This window comes from Tyto alba, unplaced genomic scaffold (genome assembly GCF_018691265.1).
Source record: "Tyto alba isolate M040663 unplaced genomic scaffold, T.alba_DEE_v4.0 Super-Scaffold_1, whole genome shotgun sequence".
Lineage (NCBI taxonomy): Eukaryota > Metazoa > Chordata > Aves > Strigiformes > Tytonidae > Tyto > Tyto alba.
This window is the reverse complement of record NW_024881261.1, coordinates 8,292,156-8,320,105: the sequence shown is the minus strand read 5'-3', so window position 1 is coordinate 8,320,105 and position 27,950 is coordinate 8,292,156. Positions and strand designations below refer to the sequence as shown.

Genomic DNA, 27,950 nt, shown 5'->3' with positions numbered 1-27,950 from the left:
AGATTGTTAATGTTGTTATCAGTATTCTTGTTATTTGTCCAACTACATATTTAAGCCAGAAATCGAGAACCTAGTTCTATTGTACTCATTCATACATAATTGTTCATAAGTCTGCATATATTTTTATGACTAAACAGATAAAATCTGTACTGTGAAATCCAGATTTAGATGATAAATGCATTTTAGATTAATTGTATGGGATATGCAAAGTCCCATGCAGTACTGAGCACTGCTTGTGATATGAAAGTAACAAAAGCAATACATTCTCTTTATATAGTTACAGAAGCTACAGAAGGTGTTAAAAAAAAAAAAAAAAAAAGGGTTACCCCTGATGGGCCGTCTGTGAACCAGTACTGCTGTGCCCTTTGTAAATAATTTACAGCAGGAGTACAAAAGGACAAACTAAGATTGGATTGTCAACTGAGATTTGGGATTTGCTTTGTTTCCTCTAGTTAATATTATAATCCTGGTATTATTTAACCTTGGTTGGTGCTCTATTCATGAAATCATTGTAATATGTTTCCATTAGAAACCAGAATTTTATGTAAATATAATGGAAAATTTTATTGGATTAAGTCCCATCCAATTTTCTAACTATATGTAAAAGCAGAAGGCTAAAGGAAACCATTCAAGGAAAACGCTGTAGGAAAACCCATGGTTTTTCCAGCTTGTTTAGGAAATACTGGCAAAAATCTATTCCAAGCAAGACTGGTTTTGCAAGTACATAGTATAAGCATGGGAGACTCCGTGTAGATACTGTGCCTGGAATCTGAGATGGTATGAATGAAGTCGTTTCTGCTACAGAAGCCGACCCTAACGTGGCATCCAATTAGTACACTTGGTCTTTCAGCGAGCTCCCTAATTTAGGATGCTGAAATAGCCGTCATCTGTCTTCAAAGCAAAATTGCTTTCAAAACCAAAATAAAACTCAACTGGTGTTATTCCTTACTCCCCAAAAGATGAGATTTGGAGCACTGAGCTAATCTGACAGTCGCTCACCACCAGATGCTTCTTTATAACTCTTAAAAACCGTGCCTGCATATCAATTACAGCTTGCTATTTGCCTAACTGCCACCCTTCCTGAGCCCAGCATTCCCATTTTCCTACAAGATCCTCACAGCTGAGGACAAACATCAGTTGTGCAATAAAGCTCATACTCCAACCTCCGTGTCCTTTCCAAACTACCACGCTAGGAGGGTTTGCCAAACAACAGGAGCTCAGCTGTCCCGCGGCTGACCCGGGCTGAGCAGCCCAGGGTGTCAGGCTGTCCAGGAGAGCGGGTGTCCGCTCGGCACAGTGCCACTGCGGCCTGCCTGTTGCGTGCCAGACCACAAGAGCCGACCCAGTTTCATACTCGGTTAGAAAATTTTTATTGAGAATAAAAACCAAACTGCAGGTGCGTTTGTGAAATATTTCGGAATTCTTAAAAAGGCAGGGGAATACAACAGACAGGACCAAAGACGAATACAAAACAGTAGTAAAAAAGACACCAATTCCAAGTCTTGAAAGCTTTCCGTGAACAAGAAATTCCACCACACTCCAGTATTTGTCAAAAGGGAATTACAGGGAACGCAAACAGTGACACTAGTGAATTAGTCTGTTGGTTCCCTCCTCTGATAGTGCCGGTTCTATTTATAACGCCAGACAAGACATCTGTGAAAAAAGTGCAAGAAACCTTCTCCATTTCAGGGATGTCCCTGCTAAACCTAGCCAAGTAGAAAGGTGGTCAACATAGCAGTGAGCAGAACGGAACTGCAGACAATCTTTAGTATGGAAATTGTTTCCATTTTTAGGTGCTTTTTTGAAAATGTTTAAAAAGATTGGCAAATTCATTTAAAGGAAGAATCTTGGAGAGCTTCTACCTGCATTCAGAGAGCTCATGAAAAGTACGCTCTAAGAAAAATGTGTGACAGTAGCTTTTAAAACAGGTAAAATTGAGGAGACCTCGAACTTCCAGAGGATCCCATTATTTTCTTCTTGTTCAAACTAAACTGCTCATGTTCAAGCTGCACTGGAAAACCTTTGCAGTTCTGTCTAGCTGAGGCTGAGCTGCTTCCCGCAGAGCTGGTGGATGATTCAGGGGTACTAAGATTACAGCCAGGAGAAGGAGGACAAATCCTTTAATTGTATAAAATCATCAGATTAAGACTAACCCTCTCTGTGGTTCACTCTGTTAAGAGGAGAACTCTGCTGCCCAGAAACAAAATGTTTACAAAGTCCTGGAGAAAAAAAATAATAATAAAACAACAAAAAAAAACAAGGGCAGAGCCAGACACACCTTTCCCTTCTGTGTCTACACACTGCAGGGAGTCACGGGAACTCTCTTTGCTCCCAAGGAAACTAAATTGTCACCTATTCTCTTCTAAGCAATTGTCACAGAATTACACTCATGCTGGGTTAAGCATCTGGGAAGAGATTTGCAGAGGAAGTTACCTGAATACTGAGGTAAGACCTTAATTTCTTTACAGGACACACATTACTGATGTCTTCCCCCTCAGCACCACCTCAGCGAAACTTGACACATTCCAAATCATCTGCTTAATGGCTTCAGACCCTTCTTCTAACAGTCTCCTGCACTGAAGTAACTAACACCTCACCTAGTGCTTCAAAACCCAAGTTTTTCTTCTGAAGTTTGATTACAGGAAAATTTCAGGCTCAGCCTGCATTTGTCGATGTTACCTCCCTTTTCTGCAATTTCTCCTTTGGCAACTCAGGCCAGCGGCCCAGCAGATTCAGCTGGAGGCCAGTGCTTTGGTAACACCTCATCACAGGAGTAACCATAGTACAGGTGGAGTCCTACTTCAACCAAAGACTGGAATTCCTTACCTGGTGCGTATTTAGGTTAGATTGTCACTGACTTGGGGGCAGGGGGGATCCAGGATTTTACTCAGTGAGCTGACTTCTGTCTACGTATTGTTCCTAGAGAGATTTTTCAAGACTGAGTCTTTTTTCAAAGGTGTGACCTTTTTTTTGAGAATGGGTGTGCTCAACTGTTACTACATGTGAATGATGAATAGGGCTGATCGCATCTGAATGTCTGTAAGCATTACCTCCCCCCTTCAGATTACAAGCCTTAGTAAATAGATGGTGCAGCAGAGAGAAGTATCCCATGCACGACTACTCCTAAGGTTTTCTACAGGAAGCTGTATATTAAAATCTAGGTGAAGAAAAAAGAAGAAACACTGTACTGCAAGAGACACCTGGTAATTATAAGACATGCCGTCCTCTACTGTGCTATGAAAGGTTTGCTTGGCTGCTGCAAACAGGTGAAGCAGGTCACACCTTTGCCAGATTTCAAGGAATTGCAAATGATGAGAGTGCTGCACCTTTTTCCCTCAGGTATAAATAAGAAGAGCCACAATAAATCCTTTGTAGGCCTTTGCCATTTAGGGTATCTGGTCAAAGCAGCGTGTTGTTTGTTTAGTTAACATGGTCTGTTTAGGAAATAGTGTGGTGCAACAGGAGCAGATGTGTAGAGGAAACAGCCTGTGCTTCACATTGATGTCCTCATAACACACGTTTCAGGAGGGTTACTCACTGAACTAGTTTTAACATGGGCACAGGCCAGCCATTAAAGGCTGGATCACATCTTCTGGTTTAGTTTCACTCATCCAATGAATTCAGGGATCCAGTTTCTGCACTAAGATCACTAGTACACAAATCAAAGCATAGCAAATGGGGACAATAGAGAGATTTGCTTCAGAAGTTCTCTGCTGATCCAAACTCAACTGCTAGGATAGAGGCATGCAGGGAAGCCCAGAAAACTAACTAATTACAGAGCCAAGTTGTCAGACATGTTAGACAAATGAACTTCCTTCTGATGTCTGCTTCAAACGAGCCCTGTTTCAAAACAGTGCTTACACACCTTGGAGTCTGCTTCTACTAACCTTTGCTGCAAACAGCACCCGGGAGAAAAAAGAAAAGTAATGGCACTTTAACGTGGTATGAAGCATCTCAGTTATTTCTGCTCATCCCTGCCAGCCTAGCAGCAGAAGAGTATGAGAGCCCCAGCACCTTCTCTTCCTTTGGAAAACCACTCTCAGTGATGAGATTTTCCGACCAAGCAGGTTTACACCAGTGACTCAGTGCAAAGAAGCCCTACAGCACTAAGGAATCTGGCCCACCACATTTGTTTTAATGTTTTAAACAGATAAATTAAAGTGAAATGTGTCTTTTAGGATGTCACTGAATAGGCAAGCTGAGAAATAAATTGAGCTTCACGTATGCTTTTATAACACATAACAACTGTGACTGTCAACACAAGATCCTTTTCACTGTCAATTCATCGTGCATTCTGTGAGACCTTGGGGCCTGCAATTATTTCATTTCCTTTCTTGTAAATGCAATTTCCACTTAGTTTGGTGGAATAAAGGTAGACAAAAGGTGGTAGGAGTTGCTGTATTTTCTGATTAAGGTTATCTGTTTAAAATTGTAGAAATCCATAAACTACAAACACAGTATTTTTCAGGAACAACCTCACCTTTCTGTCAGGGTAGCAGTTCAAGAAAATGCAATAGCATTATTCATGTCAAATTAACTGTTGAACAAATCTTCATCTTTCTGATTAAAATAAAATTAAGATGATCTTTCTTCTAAGGATACTTAATTGAAATAAAAGGGGAAAATACGTATGATTGGAAAAGGCATTCTGCTTTTAAAACTCAATGTGAATTAAATAAAACCGAAGAGCACAAAAGGAAAGAAATTGGGCTCTTTATCTATTCAAAAATAAATTATAAAAGTACCTGCAGGAGAGTGAAGTAAGTATCCGTTCATAAAAATAAATGCAAACTGAATTTTCAGCTCATTTGTTGTGATTTACTCCTTTGAACCAAGCAATGGAGACTCGCTAGAATTGGTACTGGTGGTATTTTTTAACTGATAGAGCAGGAAATCAGAGGTTTAATTAGCCACGATTACAATATTCTGCTGATCTGATTTGTCTCATCTCTTTCCTTTTTTTGAAGTGACAAACTGACAACCTGGCAAAGGAACTGAAGCAAGTGCACAGCCTAATTTCAAAAGGAGCTTGGTATTGTTGTAAAACAAACCAATCCTCCAGGGGATCTGTCTGAAATAAGTATTTCTGAAGCAGGTTTAACTCTTTGATGCTTAAACTGGCACCTTGGGTCTTCAATCTCCTGTGACAAAAGATTCTTCTGTCCATCTGTGCCAATGCAGCACTACCTGTTTTTTGGAGAATCTTAACCTTGATATTTCAAGGTAATTCAGCATTTTTACCAATAAATATTTAAGTGTAATAATCAGGACTTGTTCTGGTCCAACAGAAACTGCCCTGCACACCTGCATACAGACCTATATGACTTACATGATTCTGTTTTTTAAAATATTGTGCTACCGCTACCTTTTTTCTAAATTCAGAGTTAACTATGTAACTATCATCCTTCTTCAGGATATGGAAAAAAACCTCAACCTTGGTATTGCTCAAAATAGAGTTCTTTTTTTTGGTAGAGAAGATTAATTTTTTTTTGAAGAATGTTCACAGGAAAATAAATTTATTACAGAGAATTCAATTTCTACCTCCACGTGAGACTGAGGAGTCAGTGGTAAACAGCTGCAGACTGTATGTTTATCCTGTTAATCAAAATTGATATTAAATCACTTTCAAAATGCACCAGCTAAACAGATCTGGTACTGAAATATATATCTAGAAATCCATATTCTACTTACTGTAATGTAGGCTTGGAGCCCGTCTCACCCTTAAGCTGGTTAGAGCCAGGACCTGAGTCAGATACTTTGGAACTGAATTCTGTCTCCAGGTCGGTCTTGTTCAATGCTGGCTGTGTGGCACTGGCTCCCAAACCTAGCACAGGCAGAGATTTTGATTCTGATGTGGCCAAGATTCCGGTGGGACCTAAAACCCAAAGAAAGTTTAATGCTTCTGTTATCCGGATTGACTGGACTAAAAAACAACACAACCACAGCAGAATTCAAGCTAACTGCAGAAATCAAAATGGAATTTTAACAGACAGCATCCAATGCATGGAGAGTATCAGAGTCCCGTTTTTGCAGCTTCTGCTCTCCCTGCCAAGATTAACCCTTTCTTGTACAACAAGCAGGCCTTGCTGTATTGACAGCCGTACACTCAATCCCCTTGCCTTCTGGGGTGTCAAGTCCTGCTGCCCACACAGCACTACCAAGTCACCACTTGCCAGTGCTCTCCCAGCCTGAATTGCAGCTGGAGCGAGAGCCAGCCCAGTGACAAAAAAGCCTGTTCTCACACTGAGTAGTTAGTGAACCGTCCATCTACAAAGTCCAAGCTAAAAACCACAAGGTGACATTAAAACCAGCCACACCTGCGTCAACTACAGCACGGACTTACACTTGCACAGTGTTTCTAACCAGGCAGAACATCAACAGTTTCTTACAGATGATGATAGTAAAGCATAGCTTAAAAACTGCAGACAACATTAATTCAAAAACATTAGCCCTAAGCCCTCATTTCTCTGGTTACCATAACTTTCAGGAGTATTTTTCACACTAGGCTCAGACTATTAACCCCAATAACCACATCTGAGCTCCAGGCAGGACAGAGGAACCTGTGTACACAAGGCTGTGTGCGCAGAAAATCCTGACAGAAGCATCTCATGGAGAAAATGGGGATGAAAAGCAACAGGTACGACAGGGAAGTGAGTCACTGTAGCAGTGAGCAGGGTTCTCCATAAAGGCTGAAATGGCAATGGTCTGGAAGAGAAAGTAGAGCTTCAGGAGTTACTTAATGCAGGGAGAGGAAAAGGACTATGAAGTTGTCCGGCCACTTACTGCCACTGTCCTGGTCAGTGGTTACTTTCCGGCGTCGCAGAACTCGTTCCAGCTCTGTTTCACTGCTGTCTGTTTCAAGGGACTTCAAGCTTCGGGAACTAGTGGATTTATTCAATGTTTCCTACAGCAAGAAACAGGCATGAGAAGCTCTCTGAGGATATATTATGTCTTGCCAAACATCTCATATGCACAACGTGAAAGCCTTTTAAACTGCAGAAAAGCAACTTCACTTCTAGACCAGTGTGTGAAGCTCTTCCATTAGTACAACAGGGAGCATCTGGGGATTGGCTCATCATTTCTCCCCTTACCTGGATTTCCTGATGTTGGGATTAACCATACCCACCTATACATTGGAGGGTTGATACTGGGCTTACAAAGGATGCTCTGGATCACTAATGAACAAATTCTGATGTTTGCAGGGAACTGCCAACTTCCTCCATCTTAACATTTAAAGGATCTTGAAAAACTGCTATGGCATTGTCGTGCCCGTAATTAACCTCTATTAGCAAAAAGCCAAAGAACCATCTTGTACTGCTCCAGTATGGTTTATATTTTTGCATGGTCCAGTGTTGCTGCGTCCTGGTGTGTACACATATTGTAGAATTCAGTATGTACAAGTTGCAGCTGCAGCATGTTATTATATCCTATAACCTAGCTGATCTGCCATAAATTTAACCCTATGTTCACAAACTTCATGGTTTCTATTATGCACAGAGTTAGAATGCAAGTTGAAAAGTTTTTTTTATACATTCAAAATAGAAATGCCCGATGCCTAGGTTAGTATTTTGTATCAGCAAAGCTGCAAGTCCAGCAACACTTTTTGTAAGGTGGGAGGAAAAAAGGTTTTAATCAAAGCCTGAAACCTCCCAAACTTGCCCACATGAATTTTAACATGCACATAGTGCATACTGCATGCATTTCCCAACTGACAGGAGTCAGTTACTGGATCAGCACCCACTTGACTGTAAAATTTCCCCAAATTGTTTATAATCCAACTGAAAATTTGGGATCTATATGCTATTTCACTCTCCCTCTGAGTCTTGCCATCATTAGGAATGCCCAGGAATCCTGTTTATTAAGCCTTCCAAAACATGTCAGACTGGTATAGTATTTTTCCAGAGCTTAAATAACATATTCTTAACAGCTTTTGTTGACAAACACATAACTTCTAAGCAGAAATAGCAAATGAGAAAAGGAAATGGCATTGCAAGTTGCAAAAGCTGCCCTGCTTTCAGGATCCCAACAAAGCAACTCTAGTTCTTCAACCCCCCACAAAAATGAAAATATTTTCTTTGGCAACTGTTTGAAATTTAACTGAGCAGGTACATTATTAATTAGTAGTATGCTCCAGATCTGTACAAACATACATACAAAAGCAACTTGAGCAACTGTCACTCAAACACTGCAATTTACAAAACATAAATGTGTTTTGTTTGTAACAATTACATGGAGGTCTACAAGAACTGCATAATTAGCATAATAACAACAAATGTTTACTCCGTCACATCCCACCCCCATGTTTGTTGTCTGACTGTGCATAATGACTGGTCTCAAGAATAGACTGGAATTGGATTTTATACAGTTTGTCTTATACTGCAAATATCCTGAAGGGCTCAAAAGCAACAAGCTAGATATAGAAGTACAGTGACTGTAGGTTTCTCTCTGCTCCCTCCAAAGTACATAATCAAGTCTCCCCTGATGTCAGTGATAAAGTGTCAAAGAAATAAAACAGCTATTAGAGAACGAAAGGACCTTCGGCAGGCTCGTTCAGTCCAACCCTCACTGGTCCAAACAGCACACCATACCAAACTATTCCTATAATTACAGAGTTCCATTTAAAACATAATCTCCTTGCTGCATTTTGTTCCTTTTCTATCTACCTCCCCATTTAATTATGCGTCACTCTAATTAAAGCTCAGCATTAAGGTCTGGTGGCTCTCTAGATCATTTCTTCCCTTCTTCCCCTGCTTTCATGTGACTGGAGAACAGCAAGTTTAACATGTCACTGGTGCCACACTCGTGATTTTAAATCACAGCACAGGCTGTGGCTACACTCTTTGCTGTACTGTCTTACATCACCCAACACAATACTAAAGTTATTTTTGTAAGGGCTGTTTAGGTGCTACCATGGATGATTAGAATGATTAGCCTCACCTGCTGCAGAGTGCACGTGAAGCATTTTGCTTCAATACAGGCAGCATTCCACCATACCTCACCTTACAAAGGCAAAATTTCACCTGATGTGTCAAAGTTTCACTTCAGCTTTAAAAGCTTCAGGGTTACAGAAGTCAGGGAGCAAGAACGACAGCTCTTTCTGACTGGTTGATTCAACTTTAGCACTTGTGCAAAAAAAAGCAATCAGTTAAATAAGCAATGCAATGTATGAGTAAAGGACAGAACAGGAGCAAACTTAGCACATTGACCTGGTCAGGACCAAATGCACACCTAACGTTTTCATTTAGTGATAAACAGGCATGTGGATAGCTATTCAGAATCATTTTTTTCTACATATAAATGCAGACAGACTAGAGAGCTGTTGCTCTATTTAGGCTACGTCCACGCTAACAAAAAATCCAGTGCCTCAGGAGAGAGCAGGAGTTCAGAGCAGTTGATGAGGAGAACCCTACATCTACTTTATTTATAGTCCAGGGCCTTTACTTTGGACTAGAAACACTTAGCTGCCTCTCCCTCCCTAAGCATCCCCACTGTGAGCACTTGGAAAGTTTGTAGAGGATCTATGACAGGTAGAGACCGTAACATCCCCTCTAGTGGCAGGAACATACAAATCTGGAGCAGAGTTAACAGGATAGTTTTCTCCAAAATAAATTCTGTTAGCAAAACCAAATGAAATTGTTCAGTCAGCCCAAGTCAAAAGTGGAATCAGGGGATTTACTCCAAACTGCCCTACAGCTTCAAACCAAAACACTAATGCACAAGTTTCAAATACTCAGCTACCTCACACAGACGGCCCGGTCACCTCAATGAGGAAAAAAACCCTGCAATATAAATGACAAGTTTTCTTACCAGAATGCCTTTTAATTCTTTCATTGCACTTTCAGAGGGCTTTGGTGTTTCTGGCTGTAAAGAAACATCATAACATGCGTGTTAAAAAACACATGAAATGGACGATGACAGAGTTTGTACTTGAAGACAGACATCGCACAGGGCGTGCAGTTGTATTATGTTCCTCTGCCCTCTCCTCTCACAGGCACGTGGCTAACGTTCAATCTATTTTCTTATACAGATGAAGGGAAGAGTCTTAGCTCTTAACACTGTGAATCACAGCCTACACGTGAAGAACGATTATGCTTTTGTGAAGATGGTAACCAATACTTTATAGCAGTCACATTCAGGTATTAGTCCTAAGTGTTACAGAAAAGTTAGAAATACTGCTAAAAACACTCTACTTGATCACTCCCTTTACCCAATTCAGTTATTCTCTCTGCGCTTTTTGTCTCTCAGTAGCTGTTTGTTTACAAGATGTTTTCTTTCAGCTCCTTTCTGTGTCAAAGAAACTGGGCTTCTATTTACTTACTGTTGGCTTCACTTCTTTTTCTGTTCTTCAGATATATGCTGCTCTAATTAATTTTATTCAAAATCAAGCAAAGCAAATGAGGGGAGGCAAATGTATTCTTTTGAATGTTTTACAGAAAGCTTGGTTTATTTTCAGTGTGCATTACTGTACTTAGCTAATATTATTGCTGTGCTATTTATTCCAAACCTTTGTTTTAGGCCTGCTTGACTGGTTGACTGGTCTCAGATGAACTCCCTTTTTAATTCTGTCCATCATTTCTTCAACAGCTTGTCTCTTCAGATCCGTAACTTCTTCACCTGTTCCAAAAATCAAAGCGCATATCGCATTTCAGGTATGAACTACAGATAAATAGTGCAAAGAAAACAGCATGTTAAACAGATAGCTTCCTAAACAGCTTGCCTGCCATATACAGACAGTTACCATAATGATAAATTAGCTTTAATGATGAAATAGCATTTACATATACAGTGTACTCTGTGCAGTGGGTCTTCCTGATTGCATGTGTGAGGCATCATGTACTATCCAAATCCATGCTTTTTCTCAGCCTTATTAAAAATGTCAATAAACATAAATATACAGGCTTAATTTTCTCCCCATAAGTGGGCTGTTCACAGAGCCCTTCTTACAGGACCACTATCTTACTCTTAATTTTCCCCACCACAAAGAGTCACTTTACCTTACACTGCATAAATCTATACGGTAGCAGAAACCAGCAACCTCATCTCTAGTTGTCAGGAATTCTAGTTTCTGGATACAGCAGTATTAACGATCTTTGCTATCAGCTAAACTGTCAGAAGCTCTTCAAGGATAAAATGCCAATCGACACACACTGAGGATCCAGCTGTGGACTTGGCCAACACCAAACCCCAGTGCTCGCAGAAGTTTGGACAGAAGCAGGGCCCAGATCCTGGAAAACGCAGCGCTTCTATAACTGTTTGGGAATTGCAAAAGCTCAGTCAGTGCTAAAGACTGAAGCACCAAGGTCTGAAGAACACATCCCCACTTCCACTGCATCTCTTCACTCAGCAGAAATTTCCACAGCTTCATTGACACAGGACAAGCTGAAAATGCCCCATGGCAAGGCCCATATGCAGCCCATCACAAGACTGCCAAAAGTGTCTCATATTTCACAGGGGCTTGAGAACCTTGTCTGAACAATACACCAACATCCCAGGCAGAACTAAACCCACACATTTAAAGAACACTACATTGAGTCAAAGGGCAAAACTTAAATACCACAAAAAAAAATGGTTGCTTTTTCAAGGGATTCAGTATCAGGACTGCAAAATATTCAGATGAAATGGGAAGCTGTGTGATGAACCTAAACAATACCTGTTAACTTATCAGTGTTCTGGATAATGTAACAAAAGACTCTTAACATGCCATACCAAAAAGGGAAAAAAAAAAAGAGTACTTAAAGCAAATACATGGAGAAATACAGTTGACGCTATTCAAAGCTGCAACGTTGTACCTTATATAACAGGAATTTTAAATAGACTTTCGCTCGCTCACTTGTCAAGGTACTATTGATGATTCATAGAAATGCCGTTTCTGTATTGTAAGCCGATTTAATGTCAGGCTTTAATTTCACAAACAGGCTGTTTCAAATATAAAAGCTTAATTGGTGGTATGGGATAGAAACCAATCATTCTAAGTCCTTAACAAGGGTCAAAACAAGCCTCAAGTTGGATATAATAACTAGATCAAGAAAGAACTTTTTCCCTTTTTTTATTTTTATTTTAAGAACAGCTCTACTATTAAGAGAAGAAGCAGTTTATATGTGATTGATGAAAGGTCAGAACTGTTAAAGTTTCCTAATAAATAATGAAAGAATGGGGTGTAGAAAACTTATAGTGAATTTCATAGCATTTCCTGCAATCACTGTTTGTAACAGTCTCAACAAAAAGGTGTAATCAAAACATCTAGGATGCTTCAAGGCAAGGAAACCTGATAAATGAAGGCAACGTAACTGAACTTTTACTGAAAAATAAGATTGACTGTTCATCAGAGATCTCGGTACAAGGTCACTTCTCTAATTATTTTACCCAGACCAACCACCTTATTTCTCTCAGACTGGTAACCAGTTCCCAAAGATTCCCCCAGGGACCTGCCCAAGTCACCCCATTCCTCAGTTTCTCACCTGAAAAACCCATATCCTGCCTGTTGGTCCCATCCAACACACCAGCCATGCTTACATACCATTACAGTCTACTAACAGCAATTTTTTCTTTAACAGTTATACCCTATACCTATAATTTCAGCCAGGTTCCCTTCTGCAGCCCCCTTCTTTGTTTAAGTGGCAGCAAATGAGTTAAGCAATTCACTACAAAGAAACTCCTGCTGTTTCAGAAGGAAGAGAGAAACAGTGAGAAAAACCTTCCTTATTTAACTGGCAGTGCTTGTCTAACTAGCTCTGACTCTTCAGGCACTCATGATCATTTGTAAATCTGTACTTACCTCCTGTTCTCAACCTGCTAAGTTTCCAGCTTCCATTAACAACAATAAAATGCAATTTCAGCTGTTACTTTGCATGCAGAGCCACCTTAGTGCAAGATTCTGTCTTGTTTTAGGTTTTCAGTATTATTAAAGGATTAGCATTACAGTCAACTCCAAGTGGTAGTTTCACAAGATATGAATTGAGGGATAAAAACTGAAGGATTTAACAAACTAGCTCTGCAGAGAGGCTCTGGACAGAAGAAATCACAAACAAGAAGCCACTTGGAATTTGGAAATTTCCCTTTATTATGCTGCATATAACCTGCTCTCTGCTTAACGCTTGTTGGGTTTGTTTTTCTGCTTCTGCCAGATAACCTGCGGAAGTGTAAAGCTCTGGAAATACTGTAGCTGCAGCTACATGCTGTAGTGTCTCCAGTTTACAGGCACACGTTGAACCTCTTAACGTTGCTAGAGTGCAGCTACTACAAGCAGTACCAAACTGCCAGGGTGCAGCTCAACAAGCTGCATGGAGTCAGCGTAACAGCACAAGGCCTAAACTGAACCACCCTGCTCTCCCCAGCCACCTCACCCAGCGCGTCACCATACCCAACTTAGTGCTTATCTTGCCAAGTTCTCCCGTGAACCTATAAGAAACATAACCACCCTCTCCCCAGTGGAAAAAAAAAGGAAAGATAATTTTTTTCTATCACGTCAGTGAATGAAATCGGCTCAGTGGCATATCTGATAAGCATCAGAGACATAAGTAGGAAGATTAGAACTTTTCTTCAGTTACAGCAAGTGCTAGGTCTTCCCTTAAGGTTTCTGATCTGCAGCCTCAAAGATTGTTCTTACTAAAATCCATTTGGAAAAAGTAAATTGGATGATGATCACCAGCTCAGCTGTGGCGGCATAGATGGCTACGAGGACTACACAAATTTCCTTGGGAAATCGAGGAAGCTTGCAGTAGATTAGAACAGAACATTTCAGATGGAAGGGACAATGATCATCTCGTTCAGCTGCCTGACCACTTCAGGGATGAGTAAGAGTTAAAGCGTATTATTAAGGGCATTGTCCAAATGCCTCTCAAACACTGACAGGCCTGGGGCGTCAACCACCTCTCTGGGAAGCCCATTCCAGTGTTTGACCACCCCCTCTATAAAGAAATGCTTCCTAATACCAATTCTGAACCTTTCCTGACACAGTTTGTACCGTTCTCACATCACTGGATACCAGGGAGAAGAGATCAGCATCTTCCTCTCCTCTTCCCCTCCCTCAGGAAGCTGTAGCAAGTGAGGAGGTCACCTCTCAAGGCTCCTTTTCTCCAAACTCGACAAACCCAAAGTCCTTAGCCACCTGCCAGAGGAGTACCACGGCTATAGTACCGAAGATACCACTTCCTATCTCAGAGTACATATACCTGGGCCACAAACACATTTCTGGACTGCAAGGTAGATGAATATGCTGGGACATGGAAAGCAGCAGTTAATGTTGACAATTATAAGCATCTGCATCACTATCTGTACCCACAGTTCATTTTCACTAGTGTTATCTGCAGTACCTAGTGAATAATCCGCATGACTTGAAGGAGGATGAGCCATACCTGATTCCTGCTGAGGAGGTTTCTCCTTCTTGCTCACGTTGGTGTTGGAGTGAGATCTCTTGCGAATCATTGACATGAGAGACCTTCAGGGGAAATGAAACCGCATATTGTCATTCTGTCCTGTATTGCACACTGTTAGAATGAACTTGAACATGACACACAAACAGCTTGCTTATACCTGATTATACAGCTACTTACAAAAGACTCATTTAACAGTTCTTGAATGCAGATGTATGTACTGAATTACCCCCCACGATGTCTCCCATAAAAAATGCACCAGAGAAATTTATTTCTTTTTAACAGACATTAGGCACAAATCAAAACACTCCAGATTTGAATATTAAAAGACAGTGTCTCATTGTGACACATGACAAATTAAAGCTGCTCTGGCATAATAAAAGGAAAGAAGAGCTGTAGATATTGAAGTGAAGTATTATTCTCCAGAGGACACTTAAATACGGTGTTCAATATCTCCTCACCAACTCCAAGTTTGTAATCTTCTTACAGCATCAAATAATTATCCCTTTACTATAGTCAAAACGTAAAAGTCCAGGCAAGGAAGTGATTCATTTTAAAGCTCAAATATAAGCTCCTATGCACATCTGATGTGTCAGTGGAGCCTAACACTCTGTACTGAACATTGCTCCTTACAGAGCAGAGTGACCTCTCTGACATAAGGGGACAAAACTGTCCCAGAAAAAAGCAGCATCCAGTGCCAAGGCTCTGAAACAACCTCTATGCACACAAACGTCACAGCTCATGAAGGAAATACTATGATTTTAGCTACTGTATGGCTTAAAATGAATAGGGTTATCGATTCCAAATAGTAAAGGGCACAAACTTAAACAAAACTAAATGAAACCCCACAACACCCCCACGCAGTTAATTCATGCTACACATTAATGAGAAGGAAGCAAGCAAGTCAAATGAGTTAACAGACGTAAAAGGAGCGAAAGACCAAACACAATTGTTCAGAACATGTTCAGTTTAGATTTCTAAAAACAAAGCAAGATGCAAATGGATGAATTCTCCCTACTAATCATCTCTATTCACATATTTAACACAGTAGTTAACAAGACTCCTGTATGTAATTTCTATTGCAGAAGGTTAGAAAGTGTCATCGAAGTCCATTTATTTTTAAAATTACATGAAGATTAGCTGAGTTCCTAAAATTAACCAAGCACATTTTAGAGCTTAGTTAATCTGCGTCTAATGCCTGATACATCATATACTGGTCAGCCTCTTTTATAGTCTTTTGTAAAAATATGGCTTAATTTGGATAATTTTGCCCCAAACTGCTTGATGATGGGGTGCTGATTTTCTGGGGTTTTTTTGTTTTGTTGTTTTTTTCTTTTTAGCTTATGAAAGTAATTGTGGGAACTCAATGGAGACTGCATTTTCATAACCAGTATCCGACAGGAAGTGGGACACAGTAATCCAACATATCCTTTGGTTCAAAGGGTTTTTCTTAGCAGTACATTCAGACAAGCATTTCACAAGTCTATAATTACAGCTATCAGGTGAATAGAAAAAAATAATCTCCTAAATTTAGAGGAGACAGGTATCCCTCCTCCTCCAAAGTCACAGTCTAGACAATTCATTAGGCTTGGCAAGGCAGACACTGTTCAAAATTGGTCAGGGTGTTGGCAGATGGGGCACAGAGCGTGTCCTGCTGGTAAAGAGCCCAAGACTGATGGAGAAAGCCTTTTTTTCTTCAAAGCCACTCTTCCTACTTGGATGCAAGCTCATGTAATGTATTCTGCTTCAGCAAAGCATTAATGCTGTGACCCTTCATTTAAGCACTTACCGTATTGGGTTAGGAGGAGGGGGAGGAGGAAGAGGAGGTGGTGGTGGCGGTGGAGGAGGTGGGACAGGATTTTCAGACTGCTGTATTCGTTTTTGAAGTTCATCAACTGGACAAGAGCAATCAAACAAACTAGAGTGAGTTCTTGGTTTCTCACATCTGCTCTAAAAACCAACTCTGAAGGTTTAAGCAAAAAAGCTACTAATTACCTAAAAATCAAACAAGACTAAACCACACAACTGATAGGAAGTTCTATTTTTGGCAACATTTTCTACCCAGAACAATGTCCTAGATGCAGAAGATTCTCATTAAAGCAGCTACCTCCAACCTGAGTTACTTTTGAAACTGACACTCTCCCTAAAATTATAAGAGCAGGGGCAAGTTTATCACATTCCTGTGACAGTCTATTTGAGATTGCTTTTGAGACTGAACTAACACATGGTGAAAGAAATTAACAACTTCAGCTTCCAGACTTATCTGTCTTGCTGATGGTGTGGGTTTTCCCCATAAATATGGTCAAAATTGGGCAGTGGGCAGAATGGATTCCTTCTCTCCTGTTTTTGTGTCAGGTCTAAAATGTGAAAATTACTTTTCTGCACTTGAAATGTTGTCAAATGCAATTAACTGGGGAAGGGCAGAAACACAGATAAAAAAGTCTTATATTTCTTTTAGTTATAAAAAATATTAGCAATTGTTCTGATTACGGTAGGAATTATGGCAGAGGTACAGAATATGATTTCCAAAATGGGTATGGCTCTTTGTTCTTGTAACGACGGATTCAAATTAAAATTACAATATTTAATATTTACTTTTAAATTGAAAAAGTGAAAAAAAAAAAAAAATCAACTGAGTGACTTTAAATTCCAGGTACAATCTTTATGCTGAAAAATCCTTTCTGAAGGACAAACAAACCTGGAAGGAAAGAATCTGCTGTGAAGGTTAGATATTTTCCAAGGCAGCTGAGAATTCATGCTGCCTAGGCATATTTTTAAGGCTGGGTAATGTAAAACCATAACGGAAAGCAGTTCTTCCAAGCAAGACTGCTAACGAGCTTAAAGATAATCCTGCTCTTAAGGATGTATTTCAGAAAAGCATGGCTATACATGGAGTGTTAACTAAGGATAGGGACTTTGGCCTCCTCTGATGGGGGGTTAAATGCTTCTCTGAGCAGGTATCATACTTAAAATTAGCACCTGCTTAGGCCTTGAGCTGAACAAGATATGTGCAAATACTTAACCAGCCATTGCCACACATTCCCTATAGCAAGGCCACATACACCAGGCGCCCTTTTTAAAAGCAAATTTAAATAAAGAGCATTAGGTCGGAAATTTCCTCATTCAAGAGAAAGGATGCTGCAGACAAGCCAGGCACCATCCTGATAGCAGTAACGGATAACTGATCTGTATTGCAACAGTCGTTCCCTCAGAAATATTCTGCGAATCTTTTCTGCCCATATGGTTTGGGCATTAGTTTAAATCTTAGAGACAGACACACACAGTAGCTAGCAAGACTGTTTCTCTCCTTTCAGTCACTTGACATGGAACAAAATATTTGATTACAAGTAAGAGATTTAGACGTATCATTCTGATGGATATGAGCCATAAAAGCCCACCGGATTTGTTTGGCTAACTCCCTTTGTAGGGCTCTGAAGGCAGTACCTACCTCTTAAATATTTGTTTTAAATAATTAAAAAAAAAAAAAAAAAGAGAAAAAAAAGAAACACCCCCTCCAGACCCTCTCACATCAGCAGAAATTGTTATCTCACATGTTAATATGACTAAATCATATCTTTATTTTCACTGGTGTCTTCTATTGCAAGACTATTAAATGGTTGCGTAGCTTGATAATTATGGGATGTTTTTGTACAATTCATACAATGTAGACTTCACAGTTCGATAAATCACTGTGCATCTTTGCAAGAAAAAAAAAAACCATGCAAGCATTATCCCATTTTATTTATTTTTAAAACTAGGCAAGAGGATATATTTTGGCTGAATACGAAGGATTGTGTCTTTCACACAGAAACCCATTTACGTGTATATATCCATCTGCAACGTGCAGGACAATCTAACAACAGTATTTTAATACCTTACAGAAGTTTTACAAGGTTATTTCTTCATACATATTCTGGATACAACTGTTCTGTGGTTGAAGGCAGTTGCTGTACTTTGTTTTGTGAGGCACAGGTCTGGATCTCCAGCTACACAAAAGTTGTTGTTTCTGGGATCTCACACATAACATGTATAATTCTATTAGATGTGCATCACTCACACCCCCTCCACTGTACCTCTAAAATGAAAGTTATTACATGATTTTACCTGAATGCTTTAGGTCTCTAGATTTTTCTTCTGAGTTCTGACACTTCAGCTCCAGTTCCTTTTTATCTTCTTCCAAAAGTTCTAGTTGCTGTTTAAGACGACTAATCTCCTTATGCAGCACTTGATTCTCTAGCTGCTCTTCCAATTCTTTGATCTGCAGTTGGTAAACAATAGCATTCACTACAATAAAAGGTATTTTCTGTCTTCCCTGTTGACAAATAACCCATTATGCACAGTTACTCCTAAAAACATGATGTTATAGTATAGGAGTGAACTACAAGTCCCAGAAAGAGGACAATTTTTGAATGAGAGCTAGACTGATTTTTCTGAGAGATGTCAGAATTTTCTATTATAATCCTAACTCATTTTACCTCTTCTTTAGAATATGTCTTTAGCTCCAAAGTACTTAAGCTGTAAGATGTTCCCTTTTTCTTTTTATAGAGTTTTTATCACATAATTAGAATTTAATTTCAGAACATTTCTTCATTTGAAGCACGAGAACATTGACACTTTTCTTCTCTCACTGACTGCTTCCACTGACAGGCTGGTTATTTAAACTCCCTTGTCTCAACTCATGCAAAAGCCAGTGGGTGAATTATGGAACATCAGGTTTAGAGGCAGCATTCAGGTGCAGAGTAGCAATCGCTTCCCAAATCCCTATATACATACATTTTGCTCTGGACTTCAAGGAGCCAAAGATGCAGAGGTTTTCTATGAACTGGCAATTATTCTTCCATAATACTAATTCAGGAGAATGTGAGATTACATATAGCCTTAGTACTGCTGCATTGATGAAAGTACAGGAACTGTCTACTTATTCCTAGCATTGCTGTACTACCAGGATTTTAAGAACAAGCCTCGCAGCTCAGGGAAAACTCATTTTCAGGCTTTCAAGTGAAGCAATGGTGATTTCTCTCAGTTAGAGATTGATCTAGTCCAGTTTCAAATAATATATTTGTTCAGATCCTAGCACTTTAGATCCCATCACACCACTTTGAAGCATTCACCTAACATTTCTCTGTTCCAGAATGTCTGGCTCTTCCCCGTGCATTTCTTTAGCAAGTAACCAGTAATGTGAACTGTCTACCTCTCAACTCCTGGTCTTCTTAGCTTATCCCCCCAAAATACCCTTTATGTTACGCAATGTCCAAAATATTCTCCAGTCATCTCTTCTTCACTTAATGGAACTTGACTTCATGCTTGTAATTGTACCTTACTGGCATCCAGAATAAAATACCTAAACCAGAGCCTTCAGGCTGAAAAACCTTCAGGTTTTGTACTCGTGTCTTACCAGTGACCGAGAAGAAGGGAACCACAAGCTTCTCTGTTGTTTAGTTTTTAGATTGTGAACTCTTATAGGGGACAAGATCTCAATTCTGAACATAACAAACACATGACAATCCTTTAATTCAGGAGGCTTTCAAAGACTTCTGCATGAGATGAAAAGTAATCCTGTTTTACCTTTTGTTGGTGTTGAAGCCTCTCTTCTTCTAATGTGTGGGTTAGCTTAGCATTGTCATCCAAAGCCTTCATAAGCTGTTGATCAGGAGCAGAATTTTGCAGAAGCAACTGACTTTGCCTTTTCATCTTGTTTTGTTCAATAAACATCTGCCAAAACAAAACCCATCCCCCAGAAAAACAATAGTTAAGCAGAGTCTAATGCTATCCTGGGAAAAATGGCAATTGGAAAGAAAATGAAGAAATTAACATTGTGTTATTATGCATGGGATAGTGAGGAAGAAGGTGAGAAGGAAGGGAAAAGGAAGTTTGAGAGTAAAATCTACAAGAGCTCACACTGAAAAGAGCCAAGCGTTTGCTGAGAGAACTACCCACTGCTACACCTCAATCACCCACACGTTGGCAGCATTAAAAATTTAAACAGATCTCTGAATTTTATTTCCTGGAAATGGGAACAATCTGATCCCTATTCTGGGAACTCTGGAGAGATTAGAAGAATTCTAGGTGGAGGAAAAAATGTCTATGAATTCACAGGGGGTCTCCTCAAACATATCTGCAAGCTTTGGCATAAAGCCCACTTATTTGAGGGTTACCTGGATATGTGAATGATGGAGAGTCTTTGGGAAATTAATTTCAGTCCATGTTTGCATAATCAGTGTATGAACTTGCCCTGGGAAAAGGCATTTCAGGGCAATTTCAGCCTTTTTGTTCTGATCCTTGTGTTCTTTCCTCTTTCTTGGTTATATTTTTGATGTGGGGAATGGATATATTAGGGGGGAAAAAATAATAATCAAATAGTCTAAAGACTGATAAAAATATCATGCATTTCTCTATGGTTCACCTAAGAGGTGCAGAGGTTGTCAGCATATGCAGTTTCTGTAAGAGACCTGCTCCTTCCAGACTATTTAGGAACTCAGGAAAAAAAAGATTGCTTCCTATCCAAAAAATTTCCTAGTGAATTTACTCTGCATCTTGACATCTCTTTCAGATAGAGGGTTGCCCCTGGACAACACAGGCTTCTACTCTTGACAAACCTAGCTGTATCTGTTCTTACAGCAGAAATAGGGACTGGGTCATGCTGAGGTTTTAGATGAGTGTGCACAGGTCAGCAAAGCAAGCCACTTACGGCAGGAGAACAGAAAACAGCCTGAGAATGCAGACACTCCCTCAGACTGTAAAAACACTGTTGTATAGCACAGCAAAAGCAAGAAGGTATTTTAAGAATAAAGTATTAGAAATACAAAAGCTCCATGAGATCTTTTCAAGTTCCCACACTATTTATTCACAAAGCAAAATTACAGCTACAACATACAGTTTCTTTCCATCCGGTGCTACTGCAGTGCTATGTGATTTATTTATTTTTTCAATACAATTGGATTTTAAAGAAATATCAGCTGATGCAGATTCGTGGTAAGCATTCCACCCTGTGCTTTGCATGGACACTTCAACAGAGTCTCCTTAGCAAGCAACTCTCTCTCTAGCTGTACGTATAGACCAAGAAGCTTGCTGACCGTGCTGAACTTTTAACTCACAACGCAGCCTGCTTGACCCTGCGTGCCAAGAAGAGTCAATTGATGCGGCCTTAATACTAATAAAACCTACAATGAACACTTCATTGGGCAAAGCTGTGCCATGGGGGTAGGCAATAAAGAACTGGAAGTATTCGATGAAGGGGAAACGATGAATACAAGCTCTAGTACTATACTGTCTTATAAAACAAACAAAACCAAATTTATGACAATACACAGGCCGCTGTGGCGTGGTGTAAAAGTGCACTGGACATCAGCTCCCTGTCCCAAAATTCTGCCAGTCAAACTAATTATGCTCGCATTACCTTACACTAGTAAGGCTGTGGCAAAAACAATTCAAAGGCAAGAGAAGTTCAGAATCAAAGCCACCCACCTCAACTTGTAAAGGTTTGCCCTTGTATTGCAACTCATCTATTCATTTCATCTTAAAAGAAACAGAATCTTGAAACATCATACTTCAGAAAGGCCTCTAAATCACTGCTAAAAACTCAGTATTGTCTCAAAGCCTCCTGCTTTCCTGTTAAGTCAGTCAAAAGTTATTCAACCCTGACAGAAACAACGTCTCTTTAGAAGCCACCTTTAGCAAATATCATAGTTTACCTACTGTGAACTTTCAAAGCAAAGTGAAAACTTGGGTTTCATCATTTAGAATGTGAAAAAAAGTTTGAGGTGATAATTCTAGATTTTTATTCCCTGCGTTTCAGCCACTGAAACCAACAGAACAGAGTTGTTCCAGCCTGAGGGAGCAGAAAGCTGCCAAAACAAGAAGAAATCAAGTGGAGCAACTTGATTTCTTCAACTTGAGCAGATACTTCACCAAATGTAGAAAATTCATATTCACTTTGTTTCATGCTCTTCTGCAACAAAATGAAAAAACATCCTTTTGAAGATCTGGGTGAAAACTTTTTCATTCAGAAGTTTTCACATGAAGTCCTGCGTTTTCAATTAGCTTTATAAATTGCTTTCATGACACTGCAAATACATTCCTACTTGCAATATACGTGGAAGTGTCCTCTTGACCACACACAAAAAAAATCGTTGATTATAACTTAATACTGCAATCAGACACATTGGAATCCATTTCTTATGGAAGTCCCATCCATTTCAGAAGTTACTTACACACATGTCCTTGAAGTACCAGCATATTCTAAATAGAACGGACAAAATTAGACAAGATGGTCGTGACAGATAAAGCTGGTGATGAACTGACTGCAAGTTTTTGGGAGGTTGCTCTGTGTGTTTGACATGGGACAAAAAAGACCCTTCAAAATTAATTATAATCTAAAATTTAAAAAATCAACTCCTGCTTCAGCAAGGCAGAAACCTGACTGCCTGCACAATCCTGAATATTAATTAAAGTGACTGCTGAAAGGGCAGAACAGCTACTAACAGGATTATTTAGACTAGGTGGAATTTAACCAATTGATGGATTAGTTCCGACTTTGCCACCTGCTAGACAATTATCTGCAGAGTATCCCAATCAGTGCTAGAAACGTTAAGTCAATGGTGGAGGAATCTACTGAAACCACAACTGCAACTAAAGGCAGGTCACAAAGGACAATAGTTTACATCCCATTTTCATTTGCAAAATCTCCAAGTGTTGTGCAAACCAGCTACCTGTATTTCCCTCCTGAGTTTACAAACAGAAGCTTGGAAGTGCAGGAAATCTGGGACCTGACCATTTTCCTTCAGCCCAGTTTGCACAAGAATTGGGCAGGGGGAAAGAGAAAGGGGTGAAATCCTGAAAACAATAGAAGTTTTCCCCTTGACCTTAATGGGGCCACACCTCATTCTCAGACCCTGCTCTAACTATTACCCTACAGAGCATTCACTGCAGCTGTTTTTTGTTTACACCAGAGCTGAAAAAGGAATTCTTCCTCATTAAAAAAGTTAGAAAGCAACTCGGTTAGTGTCAAGCCCTGGGAACGTCAGTGCTCCTTCAAGTAGTGTTCTTCCATCTATACATTGTTTGGGTACTCACTATGTGGAATAACTTTTTTGTCTTAGCTACAGTTTGAAGGGAGAAGAATGTCTCGATACAGCAGCACTATTATAATACGGTAATCATTGGTTGCATAAAGTAAAATAAAAATCAGTGGCAAATGCTACCCACTATGAATAGAATACCAGAAGGTACATAGCAAGACAGAGTCAAACCTCAGAAGTCTCAAGCAGAAAAGAGATCAGTCAACTGAGCAGCTGGCCCTGATTTCAATCCTGGCAGCACTGCTCCATCCCCTCCACATCCTAGTGAGAAATCAGTAAGTCATCATGGAGTGGTAACCCACTCATTACATTTGTGATAGTTTACAGGAGCTTATGTCTTTTGCATTATGTGCAGCCTGAAGCCTTATAGTTTTGTGTTCAGACCTGCAAAGTCCCAACAGAGGTAGTGTCAAGGTACTTGTATCTCCCCAAACGAACAGGCTTTTTGAAGGATTTTATGTGATGGAGGGACAGAGTGATATTGTCTGATTATGGCCTGACAGGGCACTAAGTGTTTCTAAATTCAGGAGGTACTCAGTTTAAAATAGAAATCTATGTGTGGATTTTAGTTCAATGGCTAATCAGGAAAAAAACAAAACAAACAAAAAAAAAAAAAACCACAAACCCTCTTAACTTTGTAACTGCTTAACTGGACTGTATTGCCAAGGACACCTGGGCTTGTGAGCTTCTCTGCATATAAATATTACAGCAGGAAACAATGGCTAGTGGGTTTTTTTTGATAGTGGAGTTGAGAAACAGATGTATCTTATTAAAACACATTATGAAAAACACCCATAGTTTAGACATTGACCTAGAAATGCTCTCTCTACACTCAGGCTCAGTGCTGCACATCAAACAATGATATCAGCCTCGTATGACTTACAAATCCCTCGTGGTTTAGTGGGTTCATAGGTGTCTAAAGTGCTACTCAGGAAAAAAGCTACAACAAATAAATGGGTTCTGCAGTTAAGACACAATCCAGAAAACTCACTTCAGCACACACTTAATACTAAATGCATGTGGCATTACTCTGATCTGAAAATTCTGTATCCGGTGTTTATATTCTTGCCTGCCTGGGAACTGCTTTTATGGAAAATAACCATGTCATATGATGTCAGACAGAAAGACATTACCCAAACAGCTAACATCAAGGGCATGGAGGGCACAGGACACACTCTCTTTAACAAACAAACAAAACAAGAAAGTGAAGTATGGAAAATGAGAGAGATGCATTTCTGTTAATGAGCTGCGACCTCCTTAGACTTCCTCCTTCAGAGGAGCCAAAGACTAAACCTAGTTGGATTTTCAAACTGGCACAGAAAACTGAGTAACATGATCATGAAAAAAGACATATGTATAGTAACGGGCAGCCAACAGTCACTCCTGTCTCTCTAGAGGATTCATAATATTTTATGGTTAATAGTTTTTGTTAAGACCTGCATCAATTTTAGACTAATAAAGATACAATACAGTTCCTTTAGTTATTTGGCTAATTGCCAGACAACTTCTGAAGGGAATATTTCTAAAAAGCTACATGATGTAGCATTTATAAGTTTCATGGCTCAAAAAAAAAAAAAGAGGTCTAATTTATGCAGAATGGGGGAATTGGTTATGATCAGTTAGATGAGTTAACCCTATTTCTTGTCCATCACTTGCTTCTTACCACAGAGGTGCTTGGAGCATGTATTTTGAGTGTGAGAAAACTGAATTCCCATCAGCATTGTGACTTCCTCAAAAATACAGTATATTTATTTTACCAGCCTCTTCTGTACAAAAGCGTTTGTCAAACTACAGCACTCATTCTTCACTTATGAGGCATAACTACACAAGACCCAAAGTAAAGGAAAAAAAAAAATTCTACTGTTACTTATTACTTCGTTTCCTACAGTTAGTGGTTTTCTTTTTGCCATGGTACAAGTACAGTGATACATTCCATAACGCTCACAGTCTTACAGCATTAAGACACTATCTAATATATTCATAAGTTGATCGTATACCACATGAAAAAGGAAGAAACCTCTTCGCTTTTTTTTCCCAATAGATTAGTTGCCTGAACAAAAAAGAGAATGGGGTGGGAGGGTAGGATAGAGAGAGAGAGAGAGACCAAAGAGAGAGTTTCCTAGAGCGTACATCTGTTACCATTTTACAAACCTGTACTTGGGAAAAAGCTTGATGAAACATATTAGTGTTACATCATGCTTCAAAAGTGGTAACATTCAAGCTCAGGAGAATCTAAATACTAACCACTTATCATGTCTCTAATTATTATTTCCAGTTCAGTCAACTGGACTGCAAATTAATTATCTTCAGATACCAGTTCCTGCTGAACTATCCTTGATACTGCACAGAGCGGGTTACTTGTAAGCACAGAGTGGCTCCATGAGTGCTGGTTTTGCGGTATCCACTTGCAGATGTAGCACATTAATGCAAAAGTCCTCACAAATTAACCCAAAAGGTCACAAATGCGTCTGAGGAAGTGTTCTTTGGGAGCTCATGTCATCAAGATAACCAAATCCATTGCACACAACCTCATGAGTAGTGCAGACATCTGTTAAGGATGACAATAATTTTTCCTAGGTCTTATAAAATGATAGCCAGCTTTCATCTTTCAATAAGGGAAGATTCAGTCCCAGATTAACTACTGTCAGCTGTGCAGTGGCCCAGGCATTTTGAGCTAAACAAGTTAAATGCAAACATGTTGTTGTGTAATAGTTACTTAGAAGCACAGACCTAGGTATAGTATGCTGTTTTAGTGCACCTGTAAGTATTGAGAATTGGAGGTAAAGTCAAGGAAAACATGAACAATGCACATTACAGATTCACTTTATTTTTTTAATCCATCCAGATCATAGTTACTTTGAATGCAGCCTTTCAACCTCTCAAACTGCAAACTTATGGTTATACATGTTATATATGGTTATACTTATGGTTATACAGATAACCATAAACATGTGAGAAACTCTTCGTTTTTTTCCAGTTGCTTGTTTTGACAAAAAGCCTATGCTAGCCTCAAAAGTGAGAGGAACCCCAACAAACCTACTCAGCAATTTGACACTTCATTTCTATTTATCCAAGATGCAGAGGACAGAAAACAGCTCAGTGCTAACTTTGAGAGCACAATGTCTATCCTCTGGGAGGTTTCCAGAGCAACTTTAGGTGCAAGGGTTGTCTCCATGCCAGCACACACGACAGTAATAAACTGCTTACTTTACAAAATATTGTTGCAAGGTAGGATGTATGCTTAATAAACCATTAATTCCAGATTATTTTGTTGAATTCCTGGGATTTCTACATTGCTAAGACTTTCAATTTACTTCCCTCATTGTGTTCCTCCCCTTTTGGCTTGCTTTGTCTGTATGTATTGTATTTTGCTCATCTTTGTGGAAGAGTGCTTTTTGGGGCTAGCCTCTATATTATTGCGATGGCCTTCAAGATACTCTCTGCCTTCCTTTGTTTTCTTATAAACTGCTCCACAAAGATCTGAGAGATCTTAAAGTGTCTCTTAAAACATGACACTAGAATTCTGGTTAAGCTTGCCAAGATTCCCGTTAACCCTGCTTTATTCAGGTAGGTACTGATTTTTCCATGCCCCCGCCCCTTACATACTCTATTTATTTAGTTCTTTTATGCAGATTCCTATACCTTTCACAATGGATTGTGACTCACTTCAAACCCTCTTTCTTTTTCCTTCCCCCTCTCCACACCACGGCTGACAATATTTACTCAGTTTCTTTAGAACCTCTAAAGAGCATGAATTCTAATGTTTGAAGTTGGATCATTTTTGATTAATTAAATATATATTATGGTGGTGCCAGCAGCATGACTATAATTAAAGCTGTATTGGATCTTTTTTTAATCAAAAGCTCTGATTTTCAAGTGTTCTCTCACTCCTATATGTGCTTGCTCCCCCCTTCTCTAGCTCCTTGTCTTTCCTCTCCCCCCTCATCTGTGTTTGCTTCTGCACACATGCTCACCCACCCATTATCTCTCACACCTGCACTCCCAATTGCTCACGTTATGTTGCAAGTCCTCCTCACTTGTCAGAAGGGCAGGACGCAAAGGGCACCTCTTCGAAAAGCAGCCCGCGCCAGCCGCTCCTCTGGTCTCCTCCCATCGCAGCCGCAATGCAACCCCAGGAGGGCAAAGCTAAAAGATGAAGCCACGCTATGGAGAAAGGGGTTTATCTGAATACATGGGTTGACTCCCCCCGTGAAGGCAAGCTTCAGATACCTCAGCCCCTTAGAAAGACAACATGCCCACCACCAAACAAGCCCCTCACAAAGACAACATGCCCACCACCACCAAGCCCCTCACAGGCAGTAAGTCAGTATTTCAGTGAGCTAAAAGACATGTCCTAGGCTGTCTGAGATGTCAAAAACAGTAATATGAAACACTAAAACGTGCCATTCTAAGGTCTATGTCGTGGCACTGTGATGACACCCGCAATACTCGGGGCCTATTTGCTTTCTTGAAGTGCTCCAAACAAGTTAAGCACAAAGCA

General features: G+C 39.8%; 1 protein-coding gene across 2 annotated transcripts in view; it reads right to left on the bottom strand.

Moving 5' to 3' along the window:
• SHTN1 (shootin 1) overlaps positions 1 to 27,950 on the bottom strand; it is a 67,574-nt gene that overhangs the window by 4,180 nt on the left and 35,444 nt on the right. Inside the window, exons 9-16 of one of the 2 annotated variants that reach the window (XM_042791856.1) lie at positions 19,938 to 20,084; positions 18,477 to 18,630; positions 16,162 to 16,267; positions 14,355 to 14,437; positions 10,505 to 10,614; positions 9,808 to 9,861; positions 6,784 to 6,904; positions 5,692 to 5,875 (exon numbers count right to left, since the gene is read on the bottom strand). In XM_042791856.1, the coding sequence (XP_042647790.1) occupies positions 5,692 to 5,875; positions 6,784 to 6,904; positions 9,808 to 9,861; positions 10,505 to 10,614; positions 14,355 to 14,437; positions 16,162 to 16,267; positions 18,477 to 18,630; positions 19,938 to 20,084 (959 nt within the window). The remainder of the gene's footprint in view (positions 1 to 5,691; positions 5,876 to 6,783; positions 6,905 to 9,807; positions 9,862 to 10,504; positions 10,615 to 14,354; positions 14,438 to 16,161; positions 16,268 to 18,476; positions 18,631 to 19,937; positions 20,085 to 27,950) is intronic. The other variant, XM_042791865.1, reaches the window with a different exon arrangement.